This window comes from Erinaceus europaeus, chromosome 4, assembly GCF_950295315.1.
Source record: "Erinaceus europaeus chromosome 4, mEriEur2.1, whole genome shotgun sequence".
Classification (NCBI taxonomy): Eukaryota; Metazoa; Chordata; class Mammalia; order Eulipotyphla; family Erinaceidae; genus Erinaceus; species Erinaceus europaeus.
In genome coordinates this window covers 59,698,310-59,725,682 of record NC_080165.1, presented here as the reverse complement: position 1 = coordinate 59,725,682, position 27,373 = coordinate 59,698,310, and the positions used below count along the sequence as shown (strand labels likewise).

Below are 27,373 nucleotides of genomic sequence, written 5' to 3'. Positions count from 1 at the left end.
CCCGCGCCGCCTCCCAGTGCCCAGCCCGCGATTTGGGAAAGGGGTGGAGAGCGCTCGACCAGTGCCCAGCAGCTGCAGGCCGAGGAGCGCTCGCCAGGGAAAGCCAGGTGCTCCTCGCCTCCACCTGTAATGCAGGTAAGAGCCTGCCTGCTGCACCACAGCTACCACGCGGAACCACCTGATAGCACCCCCCAACCACTCCGCCCCAGACCCCCACTCCTCAGTCCCTTCTCCACCACCTCAGTTTCTATATCCTTTTAATCAGACGCTTTTCCGGCTGGAATAGCACTTTCCAATATATCCATAAACATCACTATCTATCTTCAGCCGGCCTTCCACCTCCAGCCCCCTTAAGACGCTCTCCTGCCTCTGCCCCTCAATGCCTCCTACTGTATACTCCTCCTTACCTCTTGCTTACCCCATCAACCAGAGAGGTCCGCTGAAGATCCTGTGAGAGAGAGGTAAGGTTAATCTGACCTTAGCTGTCTTTTGCCATTTGCCATGTAGGCCTAGGATCCTCAGAAGCCACCCCAAGAGCTTGACCCTTGTCCTACTTACCAAGCCTTTCTCCACCTCCCTGTCTCCAAGATCCAAGGTACTGGATTCCTCCTGACTTTCATGGAAGCCTAGCACTATCAATCTCAGCAGTTCTCTGGTTGGCATTTACCAGGCAGTCAAAGCCCTGGAATTCCCCCATCCTCATTCTTGGAAGAGGGTAGAGGAATCCACAGGAAACTTTCTGCGGGTCCTGGGTGTTAAATTCCTTAGCCAGTTTGACAAGCCCCCATTGCCAGGTGCCTCCGAGGTTAGGTTACCTGGGAAACAGCACCCACTAGGACAGGAGTGCTGGGGGCAGCTAGTAATGAACCAGGAACTACCCCAGAGGGTATTGAAGCCTCACTGACTGCAACCAAGGCTTCTGGAGTTTGACCCCCAGTGAATCTTTCACTGCAGATTGCTCTCCTCAGAGACCAAAGAATGAATGCAATGCTCTGGAAAATTCTAGAATTAGAAAACAACTCCCACTGGGACTGGTTTCACTTTTGCTGTTCATGATGTGAACTGGATCTTCCTCTTTCTACAAAACCTAGTCACCTTTTTCATTCCTTCTTCCCAATGAATAAGATATACAAATTATTTCCAGCCATAGGCCCACCCATTGTCAAACTGCAAAGAGACAGATTCCCCTGGTAGAATCTTGTGGTGCAGATGTTTATCCTTTCTTCTTGTCCCAGTTTGAAAGTAGGACTTACTTGCTTACTTCTTTATTTCTGTTTTAAAGGTTTTTTTTTTTTTTAATCTGGATTTTCAGTTTCCCTGTGTCTCTTAATAGGGTTCCAGTCATTTTGCTAGACCCTGAGTTTATAAATTCAGTCTTGGCAAGGAAACCTTTTTGTGGGATTAGGCAGCAACATGAGTGGCATGAATCAGCTTCCAGGTAGTAGTACACCTGGTAGAATGCACATGTTAATCATGAGTGAGGACTTGGGTTCAAGTCCCCAGTTCCCTCCTGCATGGGAGAACCTTCAAGAGCAGTGGAGTAGTGCTCTGTCTCTCTCCTCCCACCTTCATTTTTTTTTTTCTCTCTGTTTCTTTCTATCTCTATGGGAAAAGAAAAGAAAAGAAAAGTCACCAGGAATGGTGGAGTTATCATACAGGTACCCAGACACAGAAGTAATTCCGGTGGCAAAGAGGAGACGGAGGACGAGGAGGAGGAGAACAGCATGAATCTAAAAAATGAATTTTTTATTTAAATAATTTCTTTCTTTATTGGGGAATTAATGTTTTACATTCAACAGTAAATACAGTAGCCTGTACATGCATAACATTCCCCAGATTCCCATTTAGCAGTACAACCCCCACTATGTCATTCATCATCTTTCATGGACCTGTATTCTCCTCACCCACCCACCCCAGAGTCTTTTACTTTGGTGTAATACACCAATTCCATAAAAAATGAAATTTATCAAGTGTCTGTTGCTTACAAGATGGTACAAGTTGAAGGCATATGTGTTTCCTTCCTTTAAAATAAATAGCCAACTAGCAGAGAAGAATGCTCTTTCCCATCTAAAAAATTATAGATATTTAAAGATGACTACTCTTGCCACTAAGTTATAGATGCTACTATGATTCCATCCTGACTTCCCTGGGCAGGTGACCTCATCAGTGTATCACAGGTCTCACCTCTCCGGAGCTCTACCCCTCTGGGGAAAGATAGAAGCAGGCTGAGGGTATGGATCGACCTGTTAATGCCCATGTCCAGTGGAGAAGCAATTACAGAAGCCAAAATTTCCATTTTCTGCATCCCCAAAAGAATTTTGGTCCATACTCCCAGAGGGGGATAACAGGGAAGCTTCCAATGGAGGGGATAGGACACAGAATTCTGGTTGTGGGAACTGTATGGAATTATACCTCTGTTGTCTTACAATCTTGTTGATCTTTACTAAACCACTATTTAAAAAAGATGATTAGTCTTCACCAAAATGCTAGCCTTTTTGATCTGCTTTCCTCTTTCTAGGAGGGGCCTATGACTGGTTCTCCTGTGAACCATAGGGCAGCCACACCACCTCCAGGCATCCAGGCTCAAACCAGATGTGAAGCTCAAGTGAACTTGTTGGGTGATGGGGGGATCTGCAAGCTTCCAGGAAGACTACGTGAGTAGAGTAGGGGCGGGGAAGCAAAGCTGAATGAGAAAAAAATGGACAAATCAGGGCTGGGTGATAGCTCATCTGGTAGAATGCACACTTTGCCATAGGGCTTGGATTTGCACCCCAGCTACATCATGGGAGCAATCTTCACACAGGAGAATCTTCACAGGTGATGGAGTGATGCCATGGTGTCACACCTTCTTCCTCTTCCACTCTGTCAATCTCTGTCTTAAAAACAGAGAGAATCTACCTGGAACAGTGGAATCATGCTGCTGCAGGGCACCATAGCAGCAAAATAAAAAAAAAATAAGTCGAAATATATATGATCCATTAACTTTTCTCTCCTTTTTTTCCTCATCACCAGTGTTATCACTGGGGCTCAGTGCTTGCACAACTCTGCCATTCCCAGCATCATTTTTTTTCTCCTAAAAACATTTTTTTGATACAGGGTGAGAGACAGAAACAGAGGGAAAGCTACACAGAGGAGAGACACTTGAAGCACTACTCCACTGCTCATGAAGCTTCCCCCTCTCCCTGTGGGTGAGGACTGGGGGTCTTGAGCCCTGGTCCCTAAGCATGTGCGCTCCACCAATGGAGCCATGACCCAGCCCCCCAAAACTCATTAGAGTTTTACCTTCCCTCCACTTGCTGTTTCTTTGCTGAGTTGAACTTTTTCTTGATGAAGAAGTCAGGGGAGAGGTAAATGTGAATTCTTCTTGTGCAAAATACAGCTGACATAACCAAATTGTATGTGTGTGTATGAGAAAAGGGCGGGTCACTGGTGAGATGAGGGCTGGGATCAAGTGAGTTATTGGGGCCCTTCCAACTTTAAGACAAAGAGTTAGAGACATAACCAATACAGGGCTAAACTCAACACACATGCGTGTGTGTGTGTCTCTGTGTGTGTGTGTGTGTGTGCACTCATGTGATTGTGAGAAAAGTCATGATGCGTTTTTGCATAGAAAACCATAGAAAAATATGTCATAACTTTTCCAGCAACCCAATATATATATATATTTACTCTTTTAAATAACTATGTTTGGGGGCTGGGTTGTGACACACTCAGTAGAGTGTACATGTTGCTATATGCAAGGACCTAGGTTCAAGTCCCTGGTACAATACCCACCTGAAGGAGGGAAACTTCACCAGTGGTGAAGCAGTGCTGTAGATATTTCTCTCTCTCCCTTCTCTGTCTCCCTCTTCTCCTTCAATTTCTCTCTTCCTATCAGCCAAAAGAAAGAGAAAGAGAGAGAGAGAGAGAGAGAGAAGAAGAAAAGAAGGAGGAGGAGGAGGAAGAAGAGGAAAAGGAGGAGGAGAAAGAGTGGCTGCTGGGAGTAGTTTATTTGTTGTATAGGTATCAGACCCCAGTGATGACCCTGGTGGCATTAAACAAGAAAAGTTTAATTATTATTGTGATAAAAGTTGCATGTGCTTATTGGAAAATAACAGAGAAGTGTAAGAAGTCATAGAACAATCAAATCTATCCCAACTTAGCCAAGGGAGATATCATCCCTTATATTTTCATTTCATTTTCCTATGTAATGCTCTTGCTCAGGGAAACTCAGAACCATGGAGCAGACTATAGATTCATGTGTTCATACCTGGTTCAAATGGCAAAGTTGGGGATGGGGGTAGGTGCTGACTGGTATGTTCAAGGTTCTCCATGCCAAAGCCAGACCTGGTCCTGCTAAGAATCTTCTTTTTTAATTTTTATTATTTTTTAAATATTTATTTAATTTATTTATTCCCTTTTGTTGCCCTTGTTTTTTATTGTTGTAGTTATTATTGTTGTTGTTAGATAGGACAGAGAGAAATGGAGAGAGGAGGGGTAAGACAGAGAGGGGGAGAGAAAGATAGACACCTGCAGACCTGCTTCACCGCTTGTGAAGCAACTCCCCTGCAGGTGGGGAGCCAGGGCTCGAACCGGGATCCTTATGCTGGTCCTTGTGCTTAACCAGCTGTGCTACTCACTGCTAAGAATCTTCTAAGAGACTTTAAAATGAGCTTCCCAAGCTTTGGAAGTGAAAAGCTTGATCCTGCTGGGACCTTTGATCTATCTGGAGGGTCTGGGGGCAAGGAGGCACATCTGACCTTGGTTGTTAAGCTCCCAGGCCACTTCCTGTTTGGCTGACACAGCTTTATTGATTTCACACTCTTTGATTTCCTGGCCACAGTCTTCTTTTGAGCCTCTGACAGCACTGAGCAGGATGTCAGGTGTGACTTCATAGGCCTTGGGAACAGCCTGCGATCCCCAAATACTTCTGCTTGGTATCCTTTCACAGAATGTTTATTTATTAAAGAGAGAGAAAAAAACCAGAGGGCTTTACTCTGGTATGTGTGGTGCTGGGGACTGAACTTGGGACCTCACATCTGTAAGCCTTACAGTATTGTCAGCTCCTAGAACACACTAACAATCCTTTTTTTTAAAGATTTTATTGGCAATTTAATATTGGTTTCCAAAATTATAAGATAATAGGGGTATAATTCCACACTGTTCCCATCACCAGAGTTCTGTGTCCCCATCCCCTCCATTGGAAACTACGGTAGTCCTCTCAAGGTCATAGATAGCACTATCAATATATATATATTTTGCCCATTTTTTTCCTCTGGTCCTGCCTTCACTTTCTTTTTTTTTTTAAATTTTTAAAAATATTTATTTATTTTCCCTTTTGTTGCCCTTGTTGTTTTTTCTTGTTGTTGTAGTTATTGTTGTTATTGATGTCGTTGTTGTTAGATAGGACAGAGAGAAATGGAGAGAGCAGGGGAAGACAGAGATGGGGAGAGAAAGATAGACACCTGCAGACCTGCTTCACCTGTGAAGCGACTCCCCTGCAGGTGGGGAGCCAGTCCCTGCGCTTAGCGCCAGGTGCGCTACCGCCCGACTCCCCTGCCTTCACTTTCTAAGTCACTGACACCTACACCTCTTTCTGCTTCTGAGTGTTCTTCCTTTTTTCCTCTTTTCTCTCAGAAAGAGAAACACGCACTGATATTCTTTAATGGGGAAGAAAGCCTCTCTTTCCATGAACTGAGATATTCACTTAGACTAGATACTCCTCCCCCCCAACTACCTCCCAGCCCCCCACCCCAAGCAGGAAACGGGGTACATCTGAATAGCAGTGGAGGGCAGTGATGGTGTGATTTGAGAAGAGCATGTGTAGCACTGCTAAGAACCCCAGAACCTCCTTTTGTTCACATGTTAACTCTGGTTATTTTGAGTCAAAGGAGATATTTGGCAGTGGTTACACAGTGGTTACATAGACTGGGGTTGTGCTTTTGTCCTTAGTCTTGGTGACAAGAGGAAAAACATGACCTTGAGGACAGACTTGAAGACCCTACTGTTTGTGCTGAGAAGGATTGTGGAGGTCATTTAACTCAGTTCTCCTGGGTAGGTAAGCACACCCACCATCAGAGAGGGAGGAGCTGTACTGCTGGCCCCATGTGGCCCTGTGGACTGTCCCCCATTGCCTCGTCATTCTCACAGCCAGTTCTCCAAGTTATAGAAGAGAAAGACACCTGCAGACCTGCTTCACTGCCTGTGAAGTGACTCCCCTGCAGGTGGGGAGCCAGGGTCTCGAACCCGGATTCTTATGCCAGTCCCTGCACTTGGTGCGCTTAACCTGCTGCGCTACCGCCATTTGAATATGTTCCCTCATATTCAAAGTAGGAATGTTGAGCTGCAGGAGGTTGTGTTCTGCCCCATTTTGTGTAATCTCAAGTCCCCTCCCTTCTACTAGGTGCTGATTACTGGGTGAGAGGATACAGGCGAGAGGTGGGGTTTTTCAAGAATTTTAGTCATCATTTTGGTAAATACGGTGATGCAAGTCTTTTGGTTTTTTGGAGACCCTTTCAGTGGGGCTTCTCTGGGAGGCCTTCCTGCTCATCTGGCAGCAGACATTTCCTCCCTTCATGAGCCATCCTGCCCTCTGGTTACTCAGCTCCAGGTACAGCGTCACTGTGCTATATATATGGTTCCTGAGGTCCTAGTCCTATTCTCTTAGATTTCCCCAGCAATGGCTCCTGAAAAACTTCTTCATTTAGGCTTAGGGGGGAGATAGAGAAGATAAACAAATTCCAAAATACTCCACTGAGCACTTAGTGTTGGGGCAACTTGGGTTTATCTCAGTGGGAACTTCTGGGGACAGTGAGCCCATACCCTGAGTTACCCCAGCTCCAAGGTAAGGAAGCTGGGCCTCTATTCACTACTTCCCTCTATGGGAAGAGGGTTGCTCCTTCCTTCCTTCCTTCCTTCCTTCCTTCCTTCCTTCCTTCCTTCCTTCCTTCCTCTTTTTCCCTCCTTCACTCCCTCCCTCTTTCAAATTTATTAACATGAGAGGAAGAGAGAGAACCAGGACATCATTCTGGCACAATGTGATGCCATGAATTAAACTCAGAATCTCATTGTATTAAGTCCAGTGTTGTAGTCACTGACCACCTCCCCTGCTCTTAAGTTTCCCTGGGTACCAGCTGAGTCAGCTGCCTGCCTTTGCTGCCTTCAGAACCTAGAAGTAAGTGCCTAGGGCCATGGGCAGGGCATGAACAGGGTCTACTGTATTCTCATCTTAGAATTCATGATTCATATTTATTGAAACTTCTGAAAATGTTCAGACACCACAGTTCTGGCTCTTACTAAAGAGCTAGCAGTTTGAAAGAATGGTATGGAAAGTGAGTCATTTTCCTGTCAAGGCATCCCAAACAAGCCAGCCACTGACACCCAATAAGGGCTTGACCTTCACATGGCTTGGGGTGATGTCAGCCCCATTTTTTTAATGTTTCTGGAAATTAGGCTTCCTTGTCTCAGCATGCCTCTGATCTTTATTTCTAGGCCCCCACCCTCTCCCTTCCTCCACCTCTAGCTTCTGTTCTTTCTGGTCCTCAGGGTTGATTTGCCTCAGCAGGAAGGTACACCAACAAAACAAATCTTGGTTTAGCTTTGTGAGTTGCACCAAGCAGAGCAGACAAACTGTTTCCCTACAAAGTTCACCCCACCTCTCCATGGTTATTTATTTATCTGGCAAAGAAAGGTGCAGTGGAACAGGGGAAAGTACACTCCCAAGACAGTTGCAAAGTCTTATGATGGGATGTGGGCTGGGAGGAGAGGCAGAATCCTGACTCCTTGTGAAAGTGGTCAATGAGAGCGGATCCAGATCTGAATTTTCCCATCCCTGTGAAGGTCAGCTGGAGGCTGGGATGAATAAACAGCAGTACTCTGGAGCCCCAGGCTGAGGCTACAGGAAGTGTGTATGGGAGGAGATGATTCCACCCAACTTAGGGGATTTTGGGAGAAGGCAGCTTAGAGGGGCCACCATCTCAGGCTCATTTGATGGTAGAGAAACTGAGACTAACAAGGGCATGAATCATCTACTGTGCTAATGGGATGGGACTCAATAGGTTTTAGTACTGAGTCTCTTCATTTTCTAGGAGTTTGCCAGGAAGATGGATTGGTGAATGTCACTCTGCTTCAAGCAGAGAACTTGAGACATCTTTGTGTTTTGAAATTGCCTTTTAAAGCTCTTTGTTGCATCCAAGCCACAGGAAGTGACACATAACACCACCCTTGTGTTTCAGTGTCATGGGCAGCAGGGTGGTCCGGGCAGTGTGTAAGACAGGGGGAAAGGCCTGGGGAGTCTAACAGGATTTTTAATGCTCAAGTCACATCTTCCTCTTAAATGAGAGTCCTAGCACCCACTTTAATGATACAGTTTTTAACATATGGGACTTCCTAGGATCCTGGGAGCTAAGCAGAGCATTTTGGATTTTCATTTGTATGTGAATCTCTCAGGAGCCATGTGGAAGTGTAGATTCTGATTCAAAGGTTTGCAGTGGGGCATACTACTCTGCATCTCTAAGAAAAGTTTAGTGGTTTGGGAGGTGGCACAGTAGATAAAGTGTTGGAGTCTCAAGCATTAGGTCCTGAGTTCTATCCCTGGCAACACATTTACCAAGAGTGATATCAGGTTCTTTCTCTTTCTTCTCTCTCTCTCTCTTTTATATATTTATGTACTTATTTTCCATTTTGTTGCCCTTGTTGTTTTTTATTGTTGTTGTAGTCATTGATGTTGTCGTTGTTAGATAGGACAGAGAGAAATGGAGAGAGGTGGGGAAGACAGAGGGGGGAGAGAAAAATACTTATCTGCAGACCTGCTTTACTGTCTGTGAAGTGACTCCCCTGCAGGTGGGAAGCCGGGGGCTTGAACCAGGACCCTTACGCTGGTCCTTGCGCTTTGCGCCTCGTGCGCTTAACCCGCTGCACTACCGCTGGACTCCCTCTCTCTCTCTTCTCTTATCTTTCTCACTAATAAATAAATAAAATCTTAAAAAAATAAAATAACATACTTAAAAAAAGTTTACCCCATACTTTTGGGCCAGGGTAGATAGCATAATGGTTATGCAAAGAGACTTTCATGCCTGAGGCTCCAAAGTCTGCACCACCATAAGCCAGAGCTGAGCAGTGCTCTGGTTAAAAAAAAAAAAAAAAGAAGTTTACCACTTTGCATCTCTAATAGACTCCTGTCAGCTGCTGCTGGAAATGCATTTGCAGACCTAATTATATGCAGTTGTCTCCTAATGGTGATTTTTTTTTTTTCAAAGACTTGTCATGATTCATTAGAAGGTTGAAGTCAGCATGGTGGGTCAAGATATGTATTTTAAAAGAAAAAGGAAACGGAGCTTATAAGAGTACATTCTCAATAACAGTAGCTGTGATTTCATGAAAGCTTTGTTTTGCCTGCATGTGTACGTGTGGGGGACATGATATGAAATGTATATGTTTTTCTGAGTGTTGAGGTAAGAATGGTTAGGGAAACACTGCCCTACATCCTGGTCTGCTAGAAGCTGTGAAGAAATGGGCACAGGTTTGAAGCAGAGGGGTGGGACAGAGCAGGAAGGATGGAGATGAGAAGTAAACATTCTGGAAACTGTTAGTGTTGACAATGATATATCATCACTCAATAATAAAAGGGACTATGGCTAACAATCAACAGGGTAGAGATTCAAAAAACTAACAGTAACTCAGAGCCTGGCCTAGACCCTGTATATCTTGGTGCAAATGGAAAAGATCCCTCTTTCTGGCAGAAGCCAAGACAAGCCCTGAATGGATTTCACACCTACTATCGCAAACTTCCCTTCAGAAGGTGCCTATGGGCAGGACACATGATAGATGTTTGTGCTGATCCTGTCGTCACATTCTGAGGATGACATAAGGTTGAGGGTGATGATCAGGAAAAGCAATATCAGCCCAGACAACGAAGGCAAGGAGTGGGGTGATAGATTTGAGGGCACTCTGGATAGACTTTGGCACATGATCTAAGGACAACGGTAATTGCTAGCCTAGGGGCAGGCTCTGAAAGGGAGGATGCTGGTAATCATAACAAAAGGCTATGTGTTATGTGTATAGTGTGTACATTCTCTGATGAAATACACGCAGTACTTCTGGGAAGTTGGTTTTTCTATTGTCCCCAACTTATAGGTGAGAAAAATGGCCTTAGGGTGAGAAATATCTGGTCTATACTCACCCATCAGTAAAAGGCAGATCTGGAATTCAGTTCCACTTCCCTGCTCTCTCACTCTGAGTGACAACCTCCAGTATCAAATAATGACAGCTACCAGTTTTAGGGGTGGTTGAAGCAGTTTACACTGTCTCCTGAGTTCCTCCTGGGGGCCCTGCCAGGTTGGCAGAACCATGTAGTTCTGACTTTGGTTGCTAGAGGCTGGTCCAGCTTAGAGACCCCCTTGAGCTAGGAAATTGCAGTATTGAAGAGTACAACTTTAATCAGCTAGGGAGGGCAGCTTAAAGCAGTCTTAACATCAGGACAAATGTGTCTTGACTTGGTAAGGTTGGCAGTTGGAAGCCATAGTAGTTTAAAAACATTTTTAAGGCATTTTATTGGGGGTGTGTGTTAATGATTTCTAGTGCAGTTTTTGACATGGGTATTATTTCTCATTTCTTCATGTAGTTGTCTGCCAAGTAGTCTCACCCTACCCTCCACATAGGTCTCCCTCCACCACCATGCAACAGGACTCCAAAGTTTTTTTATTTTTATAATTTTAAGTAATGTTCATTTCCAACACTAGGTAAGTTTCAGATGTGTAAATTCATACTTCATTACCTATCTTTACCACACCACACTCACCACCAAAGACCTGACTTCCACCTGTCATCATCCAGTCCCCTGTCTACTAGGTCGGTCCCCTCCCACTACCATGTTCCTTCCCTGCTGGGAGCCACTATTCTATGGCCAGAATCTAAGGGTTTGCTTTTGCTTTCTTTTTCATTTCATTTATTTCTTTTTTTTACCTTCCATGCATATGAAATTGTATCATTTTTTGTCTGTCTTATTTCACTTAGCACATCCCTTTAGGGCCTACCCATGTTGTTGTACATGGCATGCTCTCATCATCTTTTTAAAAATAACAGCTTGTTTTTCCACTGTGTGCGTACAGCAATCAGATCTTCGTTACCCATTCATGTTGGTGGCCATCTAGGTTGACTCCATATAGGCTGTTATGACTAATGCTGCTGTGGACAAAGGGGTGTGTATAATTTTTTGATCTAGTGTTTGTGTATTCTTTGAATAATATTCAGAAGTGGAATTGCTGGATCCTGTATGTGATAGTTCTATCTCTAATTGTAGATTAGCTTCTTGAGTGAGAGCATAGTAGGGACACTGTGGAAAGAGACCTGATTAGGTTTGGGCTGGGAGCTGGAGGTGGGATTGGTTAGGATGCCCAAAGACCTTGCCAGCCTGATTAGATCACTCAGCTCACTCATTTGCATTTATCAAGCATCTGCTATGTGCTGGCCATGGCTTGAGGTGCTGCAGAGATAGTACTGATGGAAACTAGCAAAGTCTGTACCTGTGAGTCTGGCGTTCTAGTGGGAGGTGGGATGCAGGGATTCTATAAGGAGCCAGTAGGCCCAGTGCTAAGAGCAGTAGAAGAGCAGGGGTGGAGAACCCCCACTTGCATCCCTGCTCTGGGAGTAAGGGGCTGAGAAGACTTAAAATTTTTTTTATTATCTTTATTTATTTGTTGGCTAGAGACAGCCAGAAATAGAGAGGGAAGGGGGTGATAGAGAGGGAGAGAGAAAGACACCTGCAACACTGCTTTACCACTCACAAAGCTTTTCCCCTCCATGTGGGGACTGGGGGTTTAAAGCTGAGTCCTTGTGCATTGTAACATGTGTGCTCAATCAGGTGCACCACCACCAGGCCCCAGAATTTTTTTTTGATTGCCACCAGGGCTATCACTGGGGACCAGTGCCAGTACTATTAATCCACTGCTCCTGGCCCACTGTTCCTGGCAGCCTTTTCTTCCCCAGCCCCCCTTTTTTTCCTACTTTCTATTTGATATGACACTGATAAAAAGAGAGAAAGGGGAGTTGGGCGGTAGTGCAGCTGGTTAAGCACAGGTGGTGCAAAGCACAAGGACCGGCATAAGGATCCTGGTTTGAGCCCCCAGCTTCCTACCTGCAGGGGAGTGGCTTCACAAGTGGCGAAGCAGGTCTGCAAGTGTCTATCTTTCTCTCTCCCTGTCTTCCCCTCCTCTCTCCACTTCTCTCTGTCCTATCCAACAACAATGACATCAATAACAACAACAGTGAAACAAGGGCAACAAAAGGGAATAAATAAATAAATAAATAATATTTAAAAAAGATAGATAGGCATGAGAAAACCTACTTCACTGCTCATGAAGGTGGAGAGCCAAGGCTTGAACCCTGGCTTTTGTGCATGGTAATGTGTACACTCAACTGGGTAAGCCACTGCCTGTCCTCCAAGTGTTGACTCTTTAGGGAGACACCTGAACCTTCCCGCGGTGTGCTGGACAGGCTGCTCTTGGGTGGAGTGGGTTGGTATGGGGGCGTCTCTATCTAAATCTGTTACAAAGCTAATAGCCAGCCAAGCTGGAAATCCCCAGTGAGCTACTTCCTAAGGCCGGGAAAGTAAGGTTTAATCAGGCTGGAGTCATGAAAGACTAAAATAATCCATGAAAAGGAAGTGAAAATACTTCTCTTATTGCCAAAAGAGGAAGACCCTGAGCTGGTCTGCAAGCAAGACTCCAGAGGTTTGGTTGGACTGGGAAAGGGATCCCCAACTGAGTTCACCCTGAACTGACCCGAGCAGGCTTCTTTAACAGGGAGTTGACATCCTAGATAACATGTGCAGGCATTTGATCATTGGACTCAAAGGTGTGCTGCACCCAGTACCAAGCATTTCACACTCATCTAACGTCAAGAGCTCCGTCTGACACTGGTCTTTACATTGGTTGTCTCTTTAAATCCTTGTGACTACTGTGTGTTCCTATTTCTGTCATTGTCTTTGTCTTGTAGTTGAGGAAACTGAGACACGGTCATTTAGGTCACTTCATTTACCACTGGCCTGTACAGTCATCAGTGCCTTTTACTATAGTTGTGTGTTTTTATTGCACATATTTTATATGAGGTATAATTTACATATGGCCAAGTGTATAAATCTTAGTGTACAACCAGGAATTTTTTTTTTTGTCATCATCAGAGTTTCACCACTCCAGGATGATTTCTTTTTCCATATAGAGACAGAGTGAAAGAGACTACAGTGCACTGAAACGTGTACCATTGCAGCAGGGACTGGGCTGGAATCTGAGTTACACACATGGTGAAGTAGTAAAGCATCCAAGTAAACTATTTTGTCTGGAATTTTTGTATATCTATGCACCTAGATAGTAGATATCAACTACTAGTGTATTAGAAAAGTCATGACTTTTTCCTTCTCTGCTTTTTACACAAAAATGTATTATGACTTTTCCCATAATCAAGAGCTGGATCATGTCTAGTCTCCCAGAATGCTTCCTTGTGACTCTTCCCTGTCAGAGTCCCTCCAAGGGGTGACTACTTTTTTTTTTAATAAAAAGGAAACACTGACAAAACCATAGGATAAGAGGGGCACAACTTCACACAATTTCCACCATCAGAACTCTGTATTCCATCCCCTCCCCTGATAGCTTTCCTATTCTTTAACCCTCTGGGAGTATGGACCCAAGGTCATTGTGAGACTACTATTTTTATTTCACTCCTTAGGTTACATTTTATTTCTGAAAATATTTTTAATTATCTTTATTTATTGGATAGAGACAGCCAGAAATCAAGAGGGTAGGGGGAGATAGAGAGGGAGAGAAAATAGAGACACATGCAACACTATTTCACCACTTACAAAGCTTTCCCCCTGTAGGTGAAGACAAGGACTCAAACCTGGATCCTTGTGCATTGTAACATGTGCACTCATCCAGGTGTGCCACCATCCAGGGCCAGGTTACATTTACTGTCCTTCCCCTCCCACACCTAGCTCTGACCTTGTATACATGGGAACACTGCTGCTCTCAAGTTGATTTTTCTCCTCCTCTTTCTATTTAGAAATATTTTTTAAAAATTAAGTTTTTAAAAATATTATTTATTTATTTATTATTGGATAGAGACAGTGATAAATGGAGATGAAAAGGGGAGGCAGAGAGGGAAAGAGACAGACACCTGCAGCCCTGCTTCACGATTTATGAAGCTTTCCCCCTGCAGATAGGGACCAGGGGCTTGAACCTGGGTCCTTACACACTGTAATGTGTGCACTTAACCAGGTGCACCACCATCTGGCTCCTTATTCTCTATATTTAACACACACACACACACACACACACACACACACACACAATATATACACATAAACATGTATGTGGAGAGAGGGAGAGAAACAAAGACGGAGAGTAATGTGTGCTCTATCAGATGAGCCACTGTCTGGCCTCACCCTGTCCTCTCTATTCTTGATTGTAGTTTTATGTCTTGTTTCTTTGCATAATTGTAATATTGTTGAACATTATCTATGCCTTTTGTAGTTTTTGTGCTGGACCAAAACATCACTCCATTGCATGAAAACATCACAGTTTGATTGTTCATTCTCTGCCAGATGGATGTTTTCACTTCGTTGCTATTGCAAACAGAGCCACCATAGATACTTGCATTTATTTCAGTGGGTGTGTTTACCAGGTCTCTTAGGTCTTAGGAGGGAGATTCTGGGTTGTATAGTACCACACTGCCCCTCAAAGAGGATAAGCTACCAAAGAGGACAGACATCAAAGCTGAAAGAGGTCAAGTGACTTATTGAAGTGACTTGACTAACAAGGGACTGAGCTGGAACTTGGACCTTGAGCTAGGGGATTTGACACTGAGCCAGTTGGTTGATCCAGTGAGTAGCTGTTTGACTGTTGTGAGGGGCTTTGACCCACTGCTGAGTTCCATCAAGACCTCAGAAGATGTCCCACAGCTTGCAGCTGGGTCTTTTACTGGGGCTTAAGTCCTTTTGGAAGTCAACTCCAGTCTTATTTGAAGGCCTGAGGAACAAGAAAGTCCCCTCCCTCCCTTCTTTTCTTCCTGTCTGTCCATCGTCCATCCATCCAACCATCCATCCATCCATCCATCCATCCATCCATCCATCCATCCATCCATTATGGAGGGGAGGAGAGGAGGAAAAAACCAGAGAATCATTCTGGCACATAGGATGCCAGGTGCCAGTCTGAGGTACTCTGTGGCCTGTATCATGCCCTCTCTTTGGGCCTGGGAATAGGACCCCATCTGTGGTTGATGCTGTCAGCAAAGTTCCCTTATGGGTAGGGTTTTAGCGGTTTCCTGTAGTCAGAACCACTACAGGAGTGTGGAGTTTAATCTTTTTTGTTATTTATTTATTTATTTTACCAGTGATTTAATAATGGTTTAAAAGACTATAAGATTACAGGGTAGGGTCCACAACACATTCACCACCAAAGTGTTGTGGCTCCCTAGCCCCAACAAGAACCACCATAGTTCTCACAAAGTCTTAGAGACAGTTGGATTGTGTCTATGTATATGTGAGTGCGTGCATGTGCACACAAGCTTGTGTGCTTTACTTCTCTATATTTCACATATAGAGCAGAACTATCTGGTAATTACCTTTCACTTCCTTACTTCCTCCACTAAGCCATTTTGTCCTGAAGGATACAGTTTCACTTTTTAAATTTTTTCTTTTTGCCTCCAGGGTTATTGCTGGAGCTCAGTGCCTGCACGATGAATCCACTGGTCCTGGGACGCTATTTTTTCCCATTTTCTTGCCTTTGTTGTTGTCGTTATTGTTGCCATATGATGTTGTTGTATAGGACAGAGAGAAATGGAGAGAGGAGGGGAGACAGAGAGGGGGAGAGACAGATAGACACCTAGAGACCTGCTTCACCAGTTGTGAAGCAACCCTCCTGTAGGTGGGGAGCCAGGGGCTCAAACCAGGATCCATACATCTGTTCTTGAGCTTCGCCATGTGCGCTTAAGCCGCTGTGCTACCGACCCCCCCCCCCCGTTTCACTTTTTTAAATCACAGAGTAGTATCCCATCAAATGCTATATATCCCATAACTTCTTCATCCAGTCATCTGTCCATGGGCGTTTAGGCTGCTTCCCCTTTTTGGCTACTGTGAATAATGCAACTGTGAATATAGGGGTACATATTTCCCTTCAAATTAGTGATTTCATATTTTTGGATATATATTTAGGACTAGTATTGCTGGATATTTAAGATAAAATAGAAGATATTTCTTTTTTTTTTATTTGCTTAAGGATGCTCTATACTGTTTTTCACAGAGGCTGCATCAATTTGCATTCCAACCAACAGTGCATCACAGTTCCTTTTTCTCCACATCCTTGCCAGCATTCATCATTTCCTATGTTGATATCAGCCATTCTTACAGATGGGGGGTGGAATCTCAGTGTGGTTTTAATGTGCATTTTTTCCAAAGATGAGTAAAGTGGAGTGTTTCTTCATATGTCTTTGGGCCATATGCATCTCTTTAGAAAACTGTCTATTCAGATCATTTGTCTATCTTTTTACTGGGTTATTTGTAGTTTTTGTTATTAATGTTGAGCTATATGAGTTCTTTATATATGTTTGATATTAAGCTTTTATCAGATGTGTGATAGCAAATATATCCTCCCAACCCCCTCTGACCCAGGAATCATAGCTTTGAATTTTGAGGCCAAAGCTTGAAATATGAAATAGGGAACCTCATAAAAATATAATTGACTCATTACCTGCAAGTGGGGGGTAGGGTAGGGAGAAGCTTCATGAGCAGTAGAGCAGTGTCGCAGATGTCTCTTCTTGCTGACACACACTCTCTCTACCTTTCTTTTTTTTTTAAAAAAACATTCCCCTTTGTTGCTCTTTTTTATTGTTGTAGTTATTATTGTTGTTATTGATGTCATCATTGTTGGATAGGACAGAGAGAAATGGAGAGAGGATGGGAAGACAGAGAGGGGGAGAGAAAGATAGACACCTGCAGACCTGCTTCACCGCTTGTGAAGCAACCCCCCATGCAGGTGGGGAGCTGGGGTTTCAAAACCGCTGTGCTACGGCCCAACTCCCTCTCGCTACCTCAGCCTTTCTTAATATGTCTCTCACCTCTATAAAAAATAATTCAGTTTGCGGGCCCAGGACTCAGAAACTGACTTGCACAGACCTGCTGCATTCCTGCCAGACTCTCAGGCATTGGGTCCCAGTTCAAACCCTGGCATCTCGTGCTCTGGTCCTCTGCTTCCATTCCCATTAATAAATAAATCTTTTTTTTTTTTTAAAGACAAATAGATATACAGGTGACCCAGGTTCAAGCCCCTGATCCTCACCTGTAGGCGAAAGCTTCACAAGCATGGCTGCAGGTGTCTCTCTTCCTCTCTGTATTCCCCATCCTCTCTCAATTTTTCTGTATCCAATAATAAATATATATTTTTTAAAAATTAAAAAGAGAAAAGAACAGGACACAGAAATGACCAGGAAGGGATGGGAGGCAGAACAGAAAAAGCATCTGTTCTGAGAGTGTTCAGGGTGGGCTTCTCTGAGGAGGTGTTGTCCAAGCAAGGGCCTTGAGTAAGACGGGGAGAGGTTGGAGGGGTGTAAGGGGCAGTGATGTGTGGGAGGGGGCGGGGTGGGGAGTCTCTGCCCCAGCCTGTGCCCCCTTGGCTGTAGGTATCCAGCCGGTGCTCTGGAGCCGGGAGGACGTGCTGCACTGGCTGCGCTGGGCAGAGCAGGAGTACTCTCTGCGGCGCATTCGCGAGCACAGATTCGAGATGAATGGCCGCGCCCTCTGCATTCTCACCAAGGATGACTTCCGACTGAGGGCGCCGGGTTCAGGTCTGGTGACACTGGTGGGCTTCTCTGTAGGAGGCACCTGGGAGAGGTGCGGGAAGCAGGACGGAGAGGGCGGCAGGTCGCCGGGCGTGGGGGACGCGTCGGGCTCACCTGCAGGCTCCCTCCAGTGATGAGCTGTGGGTGCGGCTGGCTGCAGACCTGCGGTAACCGGGTGGGTGGCTTTGGCTGCCAGTTTCGGCCGAGCTGAGCTCCGGGGTCCTGCCCTGCGCTCTCAGACTCCTCTGCCCTGGTCTGCCGGCTGGGCCCCAGCGCCCCCAGGGGCCGGCCAGCCCCCTACCCTCCACCCCCTAGTCTGTCAGCAGCAGCCCGTTCTCCCGCGCCCCCTGCAGGCGACGTCCTGTACGAGCTGCTCCAGTACATCAAGACCCAGCGGCGAGCCCTGGTGTGCAGGCCATTTTTTGGAGGGACCTTCAGGCAGAAGATGCCTCCTGGACACCACCCCTGCCCCCTGCAAGGTGAGGGGACTGCCCGCAGCGCCCCGAAATCCAAAAGGCCTTCCTGGCCGGGCTTCCCCATGCCAAATAGTGAAAGAGGTTAAGGGATGGTCAGTTCCCCATAGCCTCCCAGTCCTGCCTACTCACCTCCTCCTGCAGCCCTGCTCCTTATCTCCATTTCTCCTCCTGCAAAGAGTGGTTTGTGTGGTGTCTGTTTGCTCTGCTCTCGATTTCGCCATGAAACCACTCTCATTATGGTCTCCAGCCACCTGGACACGGGACACCCACCCCCACTGTGGTCTTGGTCACTGTGGTTTCTCCAGTCTTTGATTCGGTGGGCCAGCCTCTCTCCCCCCCAAAATCTCCCCTTAGCCTCCAGGACAATCCACTAGTCATTCCTTCTGTGTCTCAGGAAAAGGTTTCTTTCCTCCACCAGCCCCAAGGGTTATAATTGGGGATATGCATGTACCATTCCACCACTCCTAATGGCTTTTTTCATTTTTCCTTCCTTCCTCCCTTCCTTCTTCCCTCCTCCTCCTTTCTCTCCCTCCTTCTTCCCATCCCTTCCTCCTCTTACTACTCTTTCTATAATGGTAGAGGGTGAAAGATGGGAGGGGAAGAGGGTGGGGGGAGAGAAGGAAAGATTCCACAGCACTGCTCCCAACTCCCCTCAGGCTTTCCCTTGTGCATGGTGCTCCCATGTAGTGTCCAGGGGCTAGAATATAGACAGTATAAAGTGTGTGCCCTCCCAGATGAGCTATCTCTGGGCCTATCTTCTCTATTTCTAAAATTTGGGTGTAGCCTAAGGCTTAGGGGCCTCTTCTTTATATTCAGATCCTGCGAAATGTCATATAATCTTCAGTGCTCAGTGACATTAGTGCAGCAATTCTCATGAATCCCCAAGCCTCTTTGAGTCCCAGCCTTTGTGCATCCTGGACTGCCCAGTTCACACCCACCTCCTCTGGAATGTCTGAGGGGCACCCCGGCCCCAAGGACTCTTAAAGCACATACCTGATCTGCCAGCCCCCACTCCCCTCCCAGTCTCCCTATCTAAAACCTCCATTTAAACCACAGCTTCATTTTCCTAAGACACATCACCCTAAGACACTGGACATTCTTCCTTTTTGCTCCCATTCTCTCCTGCCCACATCTCATTTGTCAACAGATGCTGTTGGCTCCACTTTCAGGATCTGCCCAGAACCTCATGGGGTCACACATCTGTGAGTGTGCTGCTCATGGTCCAGCCCTGTCATCTCTGGAAACTCTCTTCACTGGTCTCTTTGCTTCTGCCTTTGACCTCAGATCTTTTTTTCAGTAGAGCAGCTCCCACCTTCCTTCAGATTCCCAATCCAGGTCATGTCTTTTCTCTACTTCAAATGGTTCTAGTAAGTTACATCTCACCTAGAGTCAGAGCCACAGATCTTCCAGTGACCTCCCACCCTCTGCCATCCTTCCTTGCCCCTTGTGTGTTTCCAGATACACTGGGTGGCCTGGTTATTTGAACAAATCAGAGACACTCCTGCCCCAGGACCTTTGCACTTGGTGTTCTCTCTGCCTGGCATTCTCTTTTCTGGATGTTCACCTGTTTTAAGTGTCTGTTTAAATATATTTCATCTAAGTGTACCTCCTTGACCTCCCTAGGTACAGGGTGTCTGTCTCTGTCCCCTCTTGGCTGAGTGAAGGATTGTACAGGTGAGGGGAGGGAAGGGGGGTAGAGCTCAGCAGTGCACTGTCTGAGGCCTACCCTCTGCCCTCCACTCCTCTTGACCTGGGTGGAGGAAGCATCAGAAGTGCTGCCCCAGATGTGTTGTTGGGGGTTGGGGCTGGGGAGACAAGGGGCCCACAGAGTCAGTGGTGCTCATTTGTTTGCAGAGACCAGGCCCTCACAGGTATCCTTCAGAAGGGATCCTCTTCAGCAGCCATCAGATCTGGGTCTGGTCAGCTCCTGGAACACTATGGATACCCCCAGCCTGGTCAGGTGGCCCCTCAGCAAGGAGGACTCCTTCAGCTTAGCTCACTGTGAGGAGCTGGGCTGCAGAACTGATGGCGTATGCTCCTTCCCTGCCATGCCACAGGCCCCCCTGGATGGCAGGATTGCAGGTGAGGTGGAGGGTGCTTCTGCTCTGGGAGATGAGAGGCTTTGTGTTGGCAGAGGGGCTGGGCTGACTGGCCTGTTTCTGTTCATGGTGGGCAGAGTTATCACCAGGGCTTAGTGTGTGCACAGCAAATCAACCACTCCCAGTAGTCATTATTTTTTTCTTTTTGATAGAGACATAAATTGAGAAGGGAAGGGGAGGTAGAGAGGAAGAAGGAGAGAGGGAAAGGAGAGAGGGAGGGGGGGAGAGAGAGAGAAAGAGAGAGAGAGAGAGCTGTATCATTGTTTCACCAGAGAGCTGTATCATTCTTTCACCATTCATGAAGCTTCCCCCCCCTACAGGTGGGGACCAGGGGTTTGAACTTATGTCCTTGTGCATGGTAATTTGTGTGCTATACCAGACCCCAAGACTTAAATTTATCAAGTCCTTCCTATGTACCAGGCTGCTTTTAAGGCCTTTTAAAATTTAATCCCAGAATACTCCTTTGAAGTTGGTGTTATCAGCTCCATTTAAAAAACATTTATTTATTTATTCCCTTTTTGTTGCCTTTTTTTTTATTGTTGTCTGTCTTTGTGTTGGATAGGACAGAGAGAAATGAAGAGAGGAGGGGAAGACAGAGATGGGGAGAAAAAGATAGACACCTGCAGACCTGCTTCACCACCTGTGAAGTGACTCCCCTGCAGGTAGGGAGCCGGGGGCTCAAACCGGCATCCTTAAGCTGGTCCTTGTGCTTTGCACCATGTGCGCTTAACCTGCTGCACTCCCTATCAGCTCCATTTTTACAGATAAGGAAAATGAGTCACAGAGAGCCCCCAAACCACACAGCAGTGAGTAGTAGAGTTTGGGCTCTGAATCTAGCTAGGCTGGCATCAGCATCTGGGTTCTACCAGGTGAAACACTTCTACTCTGCATTCATCACTGAAAGATTGACCCTCAGACAAAAGACAGAAACCTGCCTGTTCAAAGGGTGTTTTCTTTCTCTTTCTCTTTCTCTTTCTCTTTCTCTTTCATTCTTCCTTTCTTTTCTTTCTTCTTCTCCTTCTCCTTCTCCTTCTCCTTCTCCTTCTCCTTCTCCTTCTCCTTCTCCTTCTCCTTCTCCTTCTCCTTCTCCTTCTCCTTCTCCTTCTCCTTCTCCTTCTTCTTCTTCTTCTTCTTCTTCTTCTTCTTCTTCTTTTTTTACCAGAGCGCTGCTCAGCTCTGGCTTATGGTGGTGTGAGGGATTGAAGCTGGGACTTCAGAGCCTCAGACATGAGTCTCTTAGCATAACCATTATGCTATCTACCCTCTGCCCCAAAGGGTGTTTTCTAGCCATGGCAGAACCATAGCATGTATAATAAGACACCATATGGGGGGCAGAAAAATCTGACTTTTGAATTGGAAATGACTGGGAATCACACAATTCAATTATTTCATCTTTTAAAAAATATTTAATGCATAATACTATTGAGTTTGATGCATACTACTCTTCAGTGATCTCCCTGGAGTTAACTTTTTCATTGTTTATTGGGGGTCTGTGGGGGAGAGAAAGAGAGATACTATTGCATTGTTACATGGAGTTTCCCCCTTGCATGTGGTACCAGGGCTTGAACCTTACACGTGGTGATGTGTACTCTCTACCTGGTGATCTATGACTGGAATCACAATTATTTGAGCTTTTGAATAATAATGTTTAGTGTTATTTGCTCTTACTTTGTGTTTAGCACTAAACTAGGCGTGTTTTTTTGTTTGTTTGTTTGATTGATTTTCCTATTATTTTACTTAGTTCTCAGATCACTCCCTGGAGGAGAGCTGAAGAGGCTGGGAAACCTGTCCCAGCCACCCAGTGGAGCAGCCCCGGTGCAGGACTTAGTGCCTTCCTCTTTCAGACTCCCTCTGCTGCTTGCTTTCCTCAATGGCATATTTGCTTTTCCTGGACTTCGCTTAGGGGGACTTCCCAGGATGGATCCTAACTTAACAAACCCTGGGGACTGAGTGACTGGGTACAGGCCTCTGAACCCAGGACCTCATGTGTTCTGCTCCACTGGATGGCTGGGACAGCTTTCCCAGCCTCTTCAGCTCTCCTCCAGGGAGTGGTCTGAGAACTAAGTAATATAATAGGAAAAAAAAAAAAAAAAGGCCTAGTTTAGTGCTAAACACAAAGCAAGAGCACAAATAACACTAAAGATTATTCTTCAAAAGCTCAAATAATTGTGATTCCAGTCATAGATCACCAGGTAGAGAGTACACATCACCACGTGTAAGGTTCAAGCCCTGGTACCACATGCAGGGGGGAAACTCCATGGACATCCCACAGCAGCCCCTCTAGAGTCAGGATGACTGAATGAGACAATGAGTTCATAGCAGCAGCGTTCTCCATTGCAGACTGCAGGCTGCTGTGGGATTATGTGTACCAGCTGCTCTCTGATGCCAGGTACGAGCCATATATCAGGTGGGAAGACAAGAACGCCAAGATCTTCCGAGTTGTGGATCCAAACGGGCTCGCCAGGCTCTGGGGAAACCACAAGGTGAACTTCAGTGGGAGTAGGGGTGGGGTTGACTCAGATATCCAGAAGAGGACTGGGCAGGGAGTCAGAGTGGATCCCTCAGCTCTGGAAGACAATTCTCAACTAATGAAGGTCTTGCCAGTAGCCATAGAAATTTCAGGAGTCTTTTACTTGGGGAAATCCCCCTGGGGCAGAAATTTATCTCTTGAAGATGGGGGCTGTCCCTAAAATTTGGAACTCTTGCTTTCTCATGTTTAGTTTCACTTTTACCTAGCATCTGAGTCTTTCAAAGTATGTTAATGTGAATTGTGAGTAGTTACTGGGGAGCTGTTCAGACAAGGAAGTTGGGTCTCGTGTGTGTGTGTGTGTGTGTGTGTGTGTGTGTGTGTGTGTGTGTGTTCGGGGGTGGACAGAAGCCCTGGTCTCAAATCCCAAAAGAACACTGATTGTCAGAACTGATGAGGCCTGAGAATGACCAAGCCATCATCCCTGGTCTTCTAGGAGATCTTAGGTAGTTTACTCGAAAATTATAATAATTAAGTATCTGCCTTAGTATAGAATTAAGATTTTTAAAAATCAGCTACCCTGTCAACTTTATTACTTATAGTAATGATATAAAGCAAGGGTGCTTGTCTACAAATAAGTTCTTTTAAGAAAATGAAGAAAATGAGTCTTGGGGGCTGGGTAGTAGCAGAGTGGGTTAAGCGCACATGGCACAAAGCACAAGGACCAGCATAAGGATCCCGGTTCAAGCCCCTGGCTCCCCACCTGCAGGGTGGTTGCTTCACAAGCAGTGAAGCAGGTCTGCAGGAGTCTATCTTTCTTTCCCCCTTCTGTCTTCCCCTCCTCTCTCTATTTCTCTCTGTCCTATCCAACAACAACAATAACAACAACAACAACGAAATGGAAGAAATATCCACTAGGAGCAGTGGATTTGTAAGGCAGGCACTGAGCTCCAGTGATAGCCCTTGAGGTAAAAAAAGAAAAAGAAAAAAAAGAAAAAAGAAAAAGAAGATGAATCTTTAAAAAACTAGTTAACAAGGCTTAGGAGATAACATAGTAGTTGTGCAGACAACTTTCCTGCCTGAGTCTCCAAGATCCCAGGCTCAACCTCCAGCACCACCTTAAGTCAGAGCTGAGCAGTGCTCTGGTTCCAGAAAAACAAAATGAGCAGAGCACTAAGGCGAGGTTGGGGACCTGAGTCCTTGTGGTAGGACAAGATGATAGTTTGGTTGAGGGTGAAAATGTACTGATACTATTTTGGGGAAATATCCTTTGTGACAACAACAATCCTGTAGATCAACATTTCCTCAATAAAGTGATACTGGATTTGGGAAAAATAAAATAAAAAACCCAAGAGTGATAATGATAATTTGCAATATATAGCACCCCCTGAGATAGTATACCACATCTGATTCCCAGACAGTATGATAAACTCCTCATCTATATTAACTTACTGATCCACAGAACAACCTCACAAGGTAGGTATTATCAGTGGGGACACTGAAACAAAAGGAATAAATCAACTTGTCCATGAGTTGGAGATTGGCAGGTGCTGTGCAGGGGCCTGGACCCAGCCCATGTATGTGGCTCTGTGCTGTCAGTTGTCTTGGCAGTGCTGGGAGTCTGGGCTGGCCATACTCATCTGGTATAGTCTCTAGACCGCATAGGAAGGGAAGCTGAGACCTTGAAAAAGGTAATTCCATTTAATGAGCACAGACTGCATGCTTTGTGTTAATTAACCCCTGGACTGGATACTTTAGTTCACATAGCCAAGCTGTGAGATGACAGTTCTTGACCGCAATTTATAGCTGGGGGAGCAGTCTCAGTGGAGTCAAATAAACCAAACTTGCCCAAGATTACACATTTGTTATATGATGGTGCTAGTCTCCAGCCCACCCCCAGCCCACCCTCCAGAGAGAGAAAAAAGTTATTTGGCCAAAGTCACATGACCACACAGCTGGTGGCAAAGCCCTCATGGGTTCAACTCCCACCCCCAATGCTGTCTTTCTTTTTTTTTTTTTTTTATATATTTTTATTTTATTTTTTTTTTTTATTTATTTATTCCCTTTTGTTGCCCTTGTTGTTTTATTGTTGTAGTTATTATTGTTGTTGTCATTGTTGTTGGATAGGACAGAGAGAAACGGAGAGAGGAGGGGAAGACAGAGAGGGGGAGAGAAAGATAGACACCTGCAGACCTGCTTCACCGCCTGTGAAGCGACTCCCCTGCAGGTGGGGAGCCGGGGTTCGAACCGGGATCCTTATGCCGGTCCTTGTGCTTTGCGCCACCTGCGCTTAACCCGCTGTGCTACAGCCCGACTCCCCAATGCTGTCTTTCTGAGAGCATTTCCTTTAAATGCACATATGTTTTTTCTTTGTGACATTTCCTATTCAAATCAAGTGTTAGAGCTGTCTCTTGTCCTGGGCTCTCAGCTCGGTAGGAACCCATTACTCCATTACCCCTCAGTACCCCCCCTCCCACAAACACACACAGACTGGCAAAGAGGCTTAAGAACCCACCCATTAGGGGTGGCAAGGACTTCACAATGCTTATGCCAAAAGACTCTCATGCCAGAGGTTTTGAGGTTCCCAGTTTCAATTCTCACCACCACCTTAAGCTGGAGCTGAGCAGTGCTCTGATGAAAGAAAGGAATGAAAGGAGAGGAGAGGAGAAAAGAGAGGGCAAGAGAAAGGAGGGGAGATGAGGAGGGGGAGGGGAAAGGAGGGGAAGGGAGGGCAGGGAAGGAAAGGAAGGGAAGGGAAGGGAAGGGAAAGGAAAGGAAAGGAAAGGAAAGGAAAGGAAAGGAAAGGAAAGGAAAAAGCTAAGTCCTAACCCTCTTCCTTCAGGGTATGGGATCCTGGGCCTGGAAGGTGTGGAGTGAGAGTGGGGTAATATGGGCTGCTTTTCCTTCCAGAACCGGGTGAACATGACCTACGAGAAGATGTCTCGTGCACTGCGCCACTACTATAAGCTGAATATCATCAAAAAGGAACCTGGGCAGAAGCTGCTGTTTAGGTAAGTAGCGTGGTGGTGGTGGTGGTATGTGTGTGTGTGTGTGTGTGGGGGGGGGGGTCACCAGGTGAACAGGGGAAGCAGGGATGCATTTTCCTGGGATGGAAACACCCTGAAGAGGGATGGGTGTAGGCAGGAGCTGCTGTCAAGTTGGAACCCACATTGCAGATTTCTGAAGACCCCTGGGAAGGTAATCCAGGACCAGGGTAGCCGACTGAAGCAGCAGGAGAGCCCAGAGCAAGACAGGCTGGACTTCACGGAGACGATGCTGGCAGTATCTCCCTGAGGAGCAGGTGGACTTATGGGCATGTGGCTTCAGGCACCGGGCAGTGCAGGTGCAGAGATGGAGGCTCCCAGGAAGGCAGCCTGTAGCATGGAGGCCTCCGAACTCCTCCAGGGCTGCAGGGACTCAGCCGGGATTTACACATGCTCGTGGGCATCTTAACAACTGTATCAGACCAGTCATCTGCCAGGGTGAGATGGGGCTGAGGATTGGTTGGTCTCACACTGCAGGGGGCACCATGCTAGAAGGAGGGAAACCCTGGGCCTAGGTGAGGGCACAGGGAGTATACCATGTTCCTGCCTGACCTACACAGCCATGAGAGTACCCACACAGCTCCTTCCAGGTAGAAGAGAAGCCAGCAGAGACCCCCTCACTGGGGCATGCATGTCATCACCTGCCCTCCCTCAGGGGGCTGATGCACTCCATGGAGAAATGCTCTGGAATTCCAGTGACCACAGCTGGCACTTGAGTGCTCCCTGTGCCAACGGTCCTGCCTGCATGAAATCTCACATTCACACACTTCTGACTTTCAGCTGTGGGGAAACAGAGACCCAGGCTTGCAGAGCTGGGATGCTGCTTCAGAGCTCAACGCTGCTCCCTGTTTCTCTTTGGTGCTTTTGAATATTCATTATGACTCTGAACACAAATGTAGGGTTCAGGGGAACCAAGCTCCCTGTGCAGTCAGAAATTTAACTGGTAGGTACACTCAGTTGAGAGGACACCTTACCATGCACAAGAAACAGGGTTTAGGCCCCTGGTCCCTACCTGCAGGGGAGAAGCTTCACAAGAGGTGAAGCAGTGCTGCAGATGCCTCTCTTTCCTTCTTTATCTCCCCTTCTATCTCAGTTTCTCTCTGTATCTAATAAATAAATAAATAATTTAAAAAATACCTTTGATTCTCAGAAACTTTTGCTTTATTTTATTTATAAAAAGGAAACACTGACAAAACCATAGGATAAGAGGGGTACAACTCCACACAATTCCCACCACCAGAACTCCGTATCTTATCCCCTCCCCTGATAGCTTTCTTATTCACTAACCCTCTGGGAGTATGGACCCATGATCACTGTGGGATGCAGAAGGTGGAAGGTCTGGCTTCTGTAATTGCTTCCCCGCTGAACATGGGCATTGACTGGTCGATCCATACTTCCAGTCTGCCTCTCTCTTTCCCTAGTGGGGTGGGGTTCTGGGGAAGTGGAGCTCCAGGACATATTGGTGGGGTTGTCTGTCCAGGGAAG

The 27,373-nt window shown here is 46.0% G+C and overlaps 1 protein-coding gene across 3 annotated transcripts; it reads left to right on the top strand.

The window, feature by feature from the left end:
* On the top strand, positions 1-27,008 carry ETV7 (ETS variant transcription factor 7). Of its 3 annotated transcripts, XM_060189711.1 has the most exons (9): positions 1-135; positions 508-595; positions 2,519-2,654; positions 17,644-17,808; positions 18,156-18,281; positions 20,133-20,360; positions 22,718-22,860; positions 25,755-25,855; positions 26,021-27,007. In XM_060189711.1, the coding sequence occupies exons 3-9, from the start codon at positions 2,528-2,530 to the stop codon at positions 26,136-26,138; spliced, it is 1,008 nt and encodes a 335-aa protein (XP_060045694.1). In that variant the 5' UTR covers positions 1-135; positions 508-595; positions 2,519-2,527; the 3' UTR covers positions 26,139-27,007. The 3 variants fall into 3 exon arrangements, with proteins under 3 accessions (XP_060045694.1, XP_016048511.2, XP_060045695.1); XM_016193025.2 differs by lacking the exon at positions 508-595 and having other exon boundaries at positions 5-135; XM_060189712.1 differs by lacking the exon at positions 1-135 and having other exon boundaries at positions 26,021-27,008.
* The last annotated feature ends 365 nt before the right edge of the window (positions 27,009-27,373 follow it).

Bases quoted from the DNA above. Each gene is read 5' to 3' on its own strand.
- ETV7 (XM_016193025.2), top strand. The intron at 2,655-17,643 runs GTGAGTAGAGTA...CCTTGGCTGTAG, and splicing joins CAAGCTTCCAGGAAGACTAC to GTATCCAGCCGGTGCTCTGG. The intron at 22,861-25,754 runs GTGAACTTCAGT...TTTTCCTTCCAG, and splicing joins GGCTCTGGGGAAACCACAAG to AACCGGGTGAACATGACCTA.